Raw genomic sequence first — 12,266 nt, 5'->3', positions numbered from 1 at the left:
CAAACAAGCAGTTCGACTTGTTTATTATGAAAATGAGAAAATGAAAAACAAGATCTAAAGTAACTCTCCGGGCAATAAATGATTAAATTCTGTATTCCCTTAATTACCCAACATTATCGGGCATTTCCTCTTCGTCCACCTCCACCGTGTCGGTTCATTCTTCGATCTGAGCTCCGATTATCATCTCGCCGGAGCTTCACGTTATCTTACCGCTGAATTATCATTTCTTTATCTTATTTGTAATTTCCTTATCATCATCAGGTACGTTTCAAAAGTTAAACTCGGATCTCGTTCTTTTTAATTATCATAGTTCCCGATCTGTAGAATAAATTTTCTTTTTGAATCGAGACCCAATAAAGAAAATATGAATTCAAATTACGGGAAATCAGGTAGTAGTTTCGATTTTGACCTGAGTTTGAACTCGGGTCGGTCTCGATCTAGTCTGAACGATCAGAAGAATAAAACGTCTTCGTATTCGTCATCTTCATCATCCTATACGTATTCGTCCAAACCGAATCCTGGATCCTCATGGACTCAGCCCAACAAATCAACATGGACTCACCAACCAGTCGGGTCATTATCCGGCCCGAATTCAATGGTCGGTGACATATTTGGGAAGAGTTGGGGATCATCTTCAGCTGCTCCTTCCAGCACTAGCAATGTCACCTCAACTATTGGGATTGCTAACAAAAACCCTAATTTGTTTGGTGATTTGGTGAGCTCAGCATTAGGAGGAGGAAATAAGAGTAATAGCAATGTCCCTCTGAAAAGTGCTGCCCCAACTGCTAATAAGAGCACGTTCTCGATGGGTGGTATGGCTGATAATTTGCCAAAGAGTGGCAATTCTGTGAAAACTGGTGGTAGCTGGGGTAATGCTGGTGGTTATAACGCTAATAGTTATAGTGGCAGTGTGAATTTGAGTGGTGGTAATAGTAAAAGCCCTAATCTAGGAGGTCCGTCTTTGAAAAATATGGGTGGAAGTGGAGTTGGAGGAGGAATGGGTGTCAATAAGGACCCTTTTGGTTCGTTGGTTGATTTTTCGTCTAAGCCTGGTCCTAATATGAAGTCGGGTAGTAAAGAAACTAATAAGAAAAGTTCAGGGGATGATGTGTTTGGGGATTTCCAAAATGCTACCAAATCAGGTGGATCAGGATTTCAATCGGACCCATTTCCTACAAGCAATGTTAATGCTTCAACAAGGTCGAATTCAGGTGGCGCTTATTCCAAAGTAGATGATTTTGGATTCACTAATACTCAGAGTCAACCCTCTGCTACTCAGTCTTCAGGTGTTGGTGATTTTGGATTTACTTATACTCAGAGTCAACCATCGGCTACTCAGTCTTCGGGTGTTTGTGATTTTGATTCACTGTTTTCATCAACTAATGCTTCATTCGGGGGAGCTGCTGGAGGGGGGAGTGAGAACCAGCAGTTTACAGGGGGTGATGATTGGGGGTTTGAATCGGAGTTTGTGGGTGCTAATGATAGCAGTGAGACAACTGAACTTGAAGGACTTCCACCACCACCTGCTGGTGTTAGTGCTTCCGCGGCCAAGAACAAGGGAATGGATAATCACAAGCAGGGACAATATGCTGATGCCATAAAATGGTTGTCGTGGGCCGTCATCCTTCTTGAGAAGGCTGGCGATGGAGCTGGTGCAATGGAGGTTCTGTCAAGTAGGGCTTCATGTTACAAAGAAGTAGGAGAATACAAGAAGGCTGTGGCTGACTGTACGAAGGTAACCATGCTTTGTTAGTGGAGCTAAGACCTCTATTGTCTTTTAGATGTTAATTTATGGTCATTTATTTGTAAATCGCTGTTGATGGTATTTCATGGAAGTTTTTGCACCTCATTTTATTACAGACTTCTGGTTGAAACTGTAAGCAATAACAAATAAGCTTCCATGTCATCCTCGTTCTAGAAGAGTATTGGCTCATTTACTCAATTTACCATAAGCCATGTAGGGGAAAGTGGTATATTCTAAAAGCACCCACCAGTAGGTACATGCCCCATATTTTCTTTTGTAAAGCTGTGCACAGCTTGACTGAATTTCAATGAAAGAAAAGGTGACAAAGTGACATAAACAAACAATGTTCCATCCCTATTTTACACATTTCACACGCTGATTTTGTGTGATATAATCTTTGCTCTTCGGGTATCTGCATCGCATACGATGTCTTATGCCACCTATGACACTAATGAAGTTACAGTAGGTAGTACTCAATTATGGACGCTGCAAATGTAAAAACATCACCACTATGTAGAAATGCTTTATGCTATTGCAGACATACTTTATCTAGATGCATTTACTTGTCAAACATGTTTTTCCATGACGGTTTTGAACTAATAATTCAGATCAAGGACCTTAGTATATATAAAATAAAGACTCGGAAATTGATGTTTCATATTTGGACCATGCTTTTACGAAAATGAGTAGCACCAATGCCTCCAGGGCTTTGGTCTAGTGGTAGCAGCATGTGTGGTTTAGGCATGCGGATTCAAATTCGACCGCATTACAAGCCTATTATTTAAGTGGAGAAGGATTGAGAGCTGGGCCATATTCATAGAGATTCAAACCTTCCCCCAGTGACTCTGGATATTTCTCGGATATAAAAAAAATGATTAACAGTGAATTTTAAGTACCGAGACCCCTCATGATTGAGCAGAATTTAGTAAGACTGTCATACATGTGATCAACATTTATGTTGCAAAATGAATTCAGAAAATGAACAGCCAAAAGAAAAAACATTTTAAAAAAAGGGTGGGGGGGTGGGGGTGGGGGGTGGGTAAAATGGTTTCTTCCACTCCTAAACCCCAGGATGTGATATTAGGCAATCAAATGGCAGCGAGAGGCTATATTCAGCCCCGCCTACATATTGCCTTTTTGTTGCCAAAGCAATCCATGCTAAGTGGCTAAGATGTGACTGTGACACTGTGTTTACATACAATCTGGTTTAACGCACTTTATGCTTCCTGTGAGTTACTACATTGATCAGGAAACTTGAACTTCCTCAATTATTGCTAATCAGTGTGCATTTCAAAAAATTTCTGTGGAAATAGTGTCAGAGTACTTGTAGTCAGAATAATACTGTTTTATGTTACTTAAACTGTTAAGTAACTTTTGCTTTTATCATCTTCTGTGTGAAGCAAGTGCATGAATGTATGAATATTACAGAAGAGAAGTTCAACAAAAGTAACTGGAGAAAGTCTCAGGAACAAAAAAATCTCATCATAAAGAAGATGAAAGTACTTGTGTTTTTTCCAAACTGATGCATGGAACCCTTTTCCTTAACCTGTATGTAGAATGCTCTGGCTGATTAGATGCAAAGACTTCGCCTAATTGCGGCTGACCAAACTCTTGTGACTTTACTTCGTTGAATGTGTTATCATTTGAATAAAGACTTATCTGCGTGCATTTGTTGTGCAGGTGCTAGAACAAGATGGCAAGAATGTTTCCGTCCTTGTGCAGCGTGCTCTGTTGTATGAGAGTATGGAGAAGTACAAGCTCGGGGCGGAAGACCTTAGAACTGTTATGAATATTGATCCTGGTAATAGGGTGGCAAGAAGTACCATACACCGCTTGAATAAGATGGCTGGCTAAGAGGCTTTGTCACATTAGTTTCTCCTTAGCTTTTACTAGCAAGATGATTTGAAAACTACTCTTGTCATACCAATTCTGCGGAACTATATGTAGAAATTCTTTCAACTTTTTCTGGTCCTTGGTTTGTTACCTATTGTATTTTAATCATATTGTTGTTGCCACTGTGAACTGTCATTTAATATCTTGAAAATTTCTTTGTACTGGAATCTGAAATATAGCATATTATTGTTTGATGTATTCTCATTTGTTTGGTCAACTAGCCTGAGATTAAGGCTTAGTTGAATGATTGATGTGATTGGAAGGTGTTAAGATTTGGAATTTGATGTAATTATGGTTGGAAAATATTTTAACTGTTAGCAAAGCCAAAAATGGAATAGGTCAATACAGTTGTGTAATGATGAAACCTGCTTCTTCTTTTTCTGGTCGTTGTAGCTTGGTTTAAATATCGAAAAACGCAAGCAGGTGACAGTTTATTGTTGTAATAGTTAAAATCATGTTCTGCTGAAGTTCTCGTTAGCAGAAAAAATATATATGATCCCATCTTCAGTTATTCTTATTCTTCACTATATATTGCTGTTACTTAATGCCACTCTCTTTTATTATTGAAGGTCATTAATATCTAAATCTAATCAAACTTCAGCAAACGAGCTAACGATTTTATAGAGGTAAAAAAGTTTACTACTTGTAGAACATTCTCGTATTAAACATATGAAACAACAATTCTGCACAAGTGAACTCTTTTTGTATGAGATGGTCAATAGAGTTTAGTTTAAGCCTTGTAGCTCTTCATAAAATCATACTAGTATATAAGAGTAATACAACTTTCAACTTTGTTTTGAGGGTCAGCAAGTACACAAGCGGCTACCCTTTTTGGGGAGTCCTTCTCTTTTTTGGTTTCCTACCCGATATCTAATACCTACATTGAAGTCCAACTATATCCGGATTCGCGCCGCGTAGGACTCCATCAGGGGAAGCACTCCCTACCAAAGATTTTTATCATATCCAGGATTCGAATCTGAGATCTCTAATTAAGGAAGAGCAGCCTCATCCGTTGGTGGGGGAGTTAAATAGTGAACATTGGGGGAATGAAATATGATAGGCATTTTAGTTATAGAAAAGAGCAAGATTGAGAAACCTCCATCAAATGAAGACAGCATAGATGAGGGAAGCAAAGTCACGTTTTGTGAGAGAAAGATAGTTGAGTTTCTCAGCATGAAGCCATTCCTATTCCTAATAGGTGTTGGGAAGCAGTAAGCTACTTACTTTTTAGCCCTAAATTTTTACTTCCCAACAGACAGTTCTGTGCTCTTGCTGTTTGTTTGGTCACTTCTTCTGAGTGACGCCTTTTATTGTTCTCAGCTTTCTGTCCTCTTTTGGCACATTCACTCTTTTCAGTTACGTTTCTTTTCTTCAGCTGATTCATCATCCCTTTTCTTCTTTCCCCTTGTGTTTGGTACCCGATTTAGAGCCCCAATTAATTTAGAGTTGCATTGTATAAAGTCCATCAAAGGGGAAAAAACCTTCCTATCAGAAATTTTTTCTATTCTCATGGCTCGAATTCGAATCCTCTGAAATATGACAAAATTCTATTCATCCCGTCACAACTATTGATGCTTGATCCTACTACTTTCGCTAAACCTAATATTTAAGTTACCATTTTAGAGAGCTCTTGAAATTTTTCGGAGACTTCATAAAACTGTCTACTTGAATTCTAAAATGCAAGCGTGAAATGTTTGAGATTTTTATTTCACATAATTAACATGGGAGTGGGTATAGGCAAAGCACATGAAATTGAACTCGTAATATTGCAATTACAATTATAAGGCTGTTGGATTTTCTCCTTATAAACATCTAACTTGATATTAATCTAACCGGTCACTATGGACCATCTTGTTTGTCTTCAATTTGAAAAAATATTTCCTTAATCTTGAATGTTCCTTAAAGCATAATAATAAATTCGATATTGATGGTTTGAATTTATTTTCTGAATTAAAAGTAGTAAGAAAAATAGTACAATTAGAAGATAACAATTTACTTGATACACTTAATCAAATAAAAAGATTTAATTTTTTCCTAAATGCCTAAATTGCTTATGGAATAATGTTCATAACTCATGTTACCGTTGCTTCAGCGGAAAGAAGTTTTCAAAATTAAAATTGATAAAATGTTACCTAAGAATAACAATGTAACAAGAAAGGTTAAATTGATTAGCTATATTGTAAATTGGGAAATACTTATTAGGAGTTATTGATTATAAGAAAATTATTAATAACTTTGTATCTAAGAAAGGCTAAAAAAAAAATAGACTTCAAATAAATAATAAAAAAAATTTAAAAGTTAAGGCCCCTCATAAAATTTGGCTTTAGGCCACAAAATTTATCGGCCCGCATACGCAATGGTAGTGCTATTTATGGAGGTGGAGTGGTTTGTTAAGAGAGGGAAGGGGCAAGTAAGAATGAAAGAATAATTTTAGAAGGAGAAAACATTTTGGTAGGAAGCGTTTCACTTTTTTTAGTAGGTTTATCAGCGCGAATCAAAATTAGTCGGATCAATAAATTTTATATAACTCAAATACTTAAAAGGGAAAAAGAAGAAGAAAAGAAAACAACAAGACGAAAGTATGTGTCAAAATTTGAACTATAACCACTTATAGTAACAGTAAAGTTGTATTCGTATGACCTATAGGTTATTGATTCGAGCCGTGAAAATAGTTATTAATGCTTGCATGAGTAAAGTGTCTACATCACACCCCTTGAGTGTGGCCCTTCCCTAAACCCTGCGAATGCAAGATATCTTATGCACCGGACTGCTCTTTTCTTACTTGCATTCGTATGGCGTAACTCTTTCCCCAAACTATTCAACGAACAAATATTTTATCCCCATACAGAATATAGAAGGAGATATGCTACCTAGGGGTGTACAAAGGAAACCGACAAACCGCACCAACCCGATAATCCGAGTCAAACCGAGAAAAAAAATCTCGACTATGGTTTGGTGTTGGAAAAAAAACCCGACCATAATTGGTTTGGTTTGGTTTTAACTAAAGAAAGTCAAACCGAAACCAAACCAACCCGACATTACATATATAGAAATTTTAGATATATTTAATATATAAATATACTTATTGTGATGTAATTTATAAATATTTCTTAAACTTTTTTATAATTTTATCTTTTAAAGTATTATTATTTCAAGGTTGGACTTAGAACTTTTGTTCCAATAAGTTTTATAGCTATTGATAGTAACTTAAATAATGCTAACAAAGCCCAAACCAAAATCAAATCAATACTAATGCTAACAAAAGACATTCAATTCAATACTAGGAACGACAATGTATTGAATATCTATTTTTTGTTTGGTAATGATTTAGATTAAAAAACATAACCTATTTATTTTTTCTTTAACGTTTACTCATGTAATTAATACTCCCTTATTAGTCTACTTATTATAGCATGACTTAGAACTTTTACATTATGTTTATTTTTATTATGGCTTTTTAATTAACAATATTTATATTACATAATTGTATTGTCTTTATCGTTGAATATTTTAGGATAATGTCATGACACATCTCATATTTTGTATTATTTTCTTGAAAAATACCTTATATAGTTATATCTTACTAGAATTAAAGAAATATTTTGAGCACAAGTTATATATTTTGTGCTACGAAGATTTTACCGAAAAAAAATCCGAAAAAACTCAAATAACCCGAAAACCTGAGAAAAATCGAAATTGAAAAACCCAAGTTTTATTGGTTTGGTTTGGTCTTTAGATTTAATAATCCGATACATTTGGTTTGCTTTGGTAATTGCAAAACCCGAACCAACCCGAATTATGTACGCCCATAATGCTACCCTAATAAAAAAGTTTAGGAGGTAAACTTGAATTTAACCAAAGTTAAAAGTGAGTGAATTTTTTTTGACTTCTAATAATGATAGAAGTGATGAAAGAGTTTGAAAGGAATAGAGTGTTTGAAAACAGTCCACTTGTTACGACCATGATCTCACCCTCCAATTAGATTGGCCCTCTCTCTACCGTCCGATTTTTTTTATTTTTATTTTTTAACCTCCACTTGCTGCCAAAATTCCAAATTGCTACAAATTTGTCGTTACCCTTACTGATTGGTGTAACCGCTTATTCCTATTTGAGAAATTTGCACTTCTAGTCCTTAATGATGGATAGATTTTTAGTTTGTTGCTTGAATATAATAGTAAATATATTTAGTCTTCAATTCATGGATTTTATCGTTTTTTAGATAAAATATGTCATGTTAATACTATTACTAGCCTCTAAGTTCTCTCATTAACATACAGTATAATGTATGGTTATGAGCTCTTGAGTTTGCAGTCAATATTTATTCATACGATAATACTTTTGCAACAATGAATAATTATTATTGATGTGTAATGATAGTGTTCCCGTTGAAAAAAATTATTTGTGAAATAATCATAAATATAATATCTTTGTCGATCAAAAATAACATGAGATATTAGATTGAAATGCTATAATTACTGCTTTAATATCCTTTAGTGAGTGAAATGAGTACATAAAATAGAACAATCATATACCTATTTTGGGTGACGTTAATAGTTGGAATAAGATACTAAAATATCTTTTTAATATATTTATAAAAAGTTGTCAATAGTGATGTGAAATTATGATACATGGCTAATCCAATTGGTGCTATTTCAGACTATGATGAATCAAAACATCTCAAATATTATAAGTGAAGGGACCAAAAGTGAATATTCCAAGCAATTTCAGGTTAGATGTGCTTACCTGGATTATGATGAGAGACAAAATTATATCTTAAAAAATAACTAAACGACTAAACTGCAATTGTCTTTTCCTATAAATAAACACTCACCCCCAAGCACAATTTACATCGTCTCTTTCCATTTCTTTCACTTAAAAAAAAAAAACAAGAAAAGACATCAGAGTGACAAAAAGATGTGTGGAGGTGCCATAATCTCCGACTATGAACCCGTCGGAAACCGCTGCCGGAAAATCACTGCTCGTGACCTCTGGGCTGAGCTTGACCCTATCTCCGACTTCTGGTCTTCCTCTTCCTCCTCCATTGCCGGCAAATCTGATTCCGTTCAGTCGCCAACCCAGTCCTACAATAAGCCTCAGAAATCAGATTCCGGCAAACTTAATCAACTCGAAAAAGGTGCGATAATGTTCTTATACTTCCTCTCTCACATATATGCTTGTGTTATACTCCCTCCGTATCGTATCAATGAATGTGACATATATAGTCATGTGACTTAACACGAAATTAAAAAAAGAAAATTTGTGATCAGAAATACTACTCTATGTCATAATATTTGTTGTTATAGTACCACTTAATCTGTGCTGACTATAAAAACTTTTTAATAAATGAGGAAAATTATTAAGGAAAAACTGATAAGTCTTAAAATGGGAGGAGTGTAATGATAGTCTTATATATCTGATGATTATTCGTCAAAAGAATATATTTACCTGATGATTATTTTCTCGGGACTAACACGCGATACAGTCGTGTCCGTACGGTTTCTGTAATAAAATAAAAAAATAAACTCTATATTTGGGAACTCGAGTAAGCATTCAAATTTATAATTTATTTATCTTTTTTATTTCAAATTTTCTGCGTCTTTTCTAAAAGTTAATCCATATCTAATTTTAAGGTGATTTTTTTTTACGTTATTACCGTAAATTTTATGAAATAAAATCTAGAGAAACTGCACTAGAGTCATATAATATTTTAAAATTTTGAAACCATTTTAAAATAGTTTTAAAATGTCCAAATAGGACGAGTTTGAAAATAATATACTAATATTACTCCATATCTAGTTTTCAGATGATTTTTTACACTACTACCTTAATTTTATGAAATAAAATCTTGAGAAGCTGCACAAGTATAATATTAGCATAATTTTCTTACAACATTTTAAAATAGTTTTAAAAATATTCAAATAAGAAATCAGTGTCATAAATGGGACAGACTGAGTAATTTTTTTCTTACAGGTAATGTTATTTCGGTTTATTTTTTATTCAAAGGAATTAGAAATAAAAGATATAAATATTAGAAAAATAATTGAAAATTCATTGGGATGAAGAGGGAATAAATGCACACGCATCAAGGGAAAGACTATGGCTAGTACACGCATAAACAACACATTTTTTTCGTATTTCTATTGCATCAGGATGTATACAAGAGTTTACTCCCAGATTTCCTCTAAATGTTTAAAAAAAATCATTATTTAAATTGCTGCAAAGATGTGATTTCTTAGTTTATGTTCTTTAAACTCATATTAATACGAGTATCAGCCGGTAGTTGCGTTTATCTTATTTGAACATGCGTTCTGCTTCAGATAAAACAAGTCAGAATTACAAGGGAAAGACTATGGCTAGTACACGCATAAACAACACATTTTTTTCGTATTTCTATTGCATCAGGATGTATACAAGAGTTTACTCCCAGATTTCCCCTAAATGTTTAAAAAAAATCATTATTTAAATTGCTGCAAAGATGTGATTTCTTAGTTTATGTTCTTTAAACTCATATTAATACGAGTATCAGCCGGTAGTTGCGTTTATCTTATTTGAACATGCGTTCTGCTTCAGATAAAACAAGTCAGAATTACAAAAATCAAACTAATATATTTAATTTCTTGTCGTTTTCAAATCAATTAGTATCATACTCGAGCTAATCAAAACCGAACAAAAAGGAGAAGAAAAGAAATTTCAATCACAATATTTTCTATATATATATATGTGTGTGTGTAGAGAGATAGAGATATGCTATATATACAAAAATTGTTTCTTTTTTTTGTGGCAATTAAAAAGGCTGTGACCACTTTCCTAGAGTAATTATTTCTTTGCTTTTTAATTGCTTTTATTTCTTTAATTATTTTGGAAGTTTTTAGTGCAAACTAAATGCTTATATTTATTATATTGATATATTAGTTTGAGGAAAATTGTTAGCTATTCCCTTTGTCCCAATTTTTGTGGCACCATTTGGATTTTAAGAGTCAACTTCTTAGTTTTGGCCATGAATTTGGAAATTTTTGAAAAAACGTCATAATAATTAACTTTTCAAAATATTTAAAAGGCATATGGAAAATTAGGGTCAAAGAAAAGCTCGTTTGATTCTTGAAATTTGAATGGCGCCACGTAAATTGGGACAGAGAGGGTGCTATATATTTCGTGTAATTTCTTTTAATCCAAAGTTAATTATTTAATCTGATTTAGCTCCAAATATTGACAAAAAAAATGAATGTGATAGAACTAAGTAAATAGTCTCTTTTTGCATGTATATCGCATAGGCCATTTCATGTGACAGACTTGCTTCCCAGTCCATGTCAACTAATTAATCATATGAAACCACCACTTATTGGGAGCAGAAGTTGATGAATAACTTTAGCGATGTCAAATGAATCAACATGGAATTGACTTGATTAATGCGGTTTTTGAAGATCACTCAAAATGGAACTGAAATAAAATCCAGAGTAGTCGTTGTGCTTAAATGTTTAGCAGAAACCGTAATAAAGAATAAATGTGCAGGTGGTACAAGTGTGAAGGTTGAGAAGGAGAGCCACCCAAGGCCGAGGAAGAACAAATACAGAGGAATAAGGCAGAGACCATGGGGAAAATGGGCTGCTGAGACACGTGATCCTCAGAAAGGCGTTCGCGTGTGGTTAGGTACATTCAACACGGCTGAGGAAGCTGCAAGGGCATATGACGAGGCTGCAAAACGAATCCGCGGTGACAAGGCTAAGCTCAACTTTCCGGAGCCACCAGCCAAGCGACACTGCACTAGCACCATTTTAGAGAGTTCTGACATTATGTCTGAGAATCCGGCCTCAATGATGAATTTCGGATATGAAAACCCAACACCCTACTACCCCATCGAAATGGCTGCTGCTGAGGATCCTCAACTTCATGATTATGAGCTCAAGGAACAGATTTCCAACTTGGAGTCATTCCTGGATTTAGATCCAGACTCATCTCCATTCTCAGGGGATATGTTTCTGATGGATGACTAATTTGCTGCAACTCAGCAGCAGGAGCAGCTGTTCTACTGAACAGAGTAAAAATTATCATATAAGTTGTTTGGTGTGCATTTTCTGATGATGAGTGACTGGTTAGCTTTTGGTAGTACGTATAGTACAATATAATGCAGAAACTACATACATACAATAATAAGTTGCGTGCCTTTGCATGCAATTTGTAATATTAATGTCATGTTGTCTTGTGCTGTTTATGGTTTCTAAATCTTGGATTACGCTTATGATGTTTAGTGCATGCATTTTATTTAATCTCTACTTTTGGATATTAAAAAATGTTATTGAGCATTATGTTGTGTATAAGATTATTCTGTCTCTATTAAGTAATACTCCTAGTGCTTTATAGAAAGGAGATGGAGGACATTAGAAAGTAAAATAAAATACTACTATTACTTGTCGACGAATATACATTGAACCTCTTTAGAAACATCTATTATGGAAATTGGAAATAGGAGTTGATTGGGAAGTTGATTTTGTAATGGTTTGAACGCTTTTAAACAATATTAGAGCATTTTTTAAAAGCCGCCCTAAACATTACTAGTTTATTCTGACGACATTTACAGGCAGCCTAAGATTATTCTAGCATCTACAAAAAGCATATAACTTCAACATATCTC

General features: G+C 34.5%; 2 protein-coding genes across 2 annotated transcripts; both read left to right on the top strand.

Annotated features, from left to right (window-relative positions):
- LOC104210960 (suppressor protein SRP40) lies at positions 1 to 3,835 on the top strand. The gene is made up of 2 exons (XM_009759936.2): positions 1 to 1,735; positions 3,425 to 3,835. Exons 1-2 carry the CDS (start codon positions 365 to 367, stop codon positions 3,596 to 3,598), a joined length of 1,545 nt encoding a protein of 514 aa, XP_009758238.1. The 5' UTR covers positions 1 to 364; the 3' UTR covers positions 3,599 to 3,835.
- Positions 3,836 to 8,488: 4,653 nt separating this feature from the next.
- Positions 8,489 to 11,873, top strand: LOC104250005 (ethylene-responsive transcription factor RAP2-3-like). Its single transcript, XM_070158955.1, has 2 exons — positions 8,489 to 8,771; positions 11,147 to 11,873. Exons 1-2 carry the CDS (start codon positions 8,552 to 8,554, stop codon positions 11,626 to 11,628), a joined length of 702 nt encoding a protein of 233 aa, XP_070015056.1. The 5' UTR covers positions 8,489 to 8,551; the 3' UTR covers positions 11,629 to 11,873.
- Positions 11,874 to 12,266: the final 393 nt, after the last annotated feature.

The sequence above is a fragment of the Nicotiana sylvestris genome, chromosome 1 (assembly GCF_000393655.2).
Source record: "Nicotiana sylvestris chromosome 1, ASM39365v2, whole genome shotgun sequence".
NCBI classification, from domain to species: Eukaryota; Viridiplantae; Streptophyta; class Magnoliopsida; order Solanales; family Solanaceae; genus Nicotiana; species Nicotiana sylvestris.
This window is presented reverse-complemented; position numbering and strand designations above follow the sequence as displayed.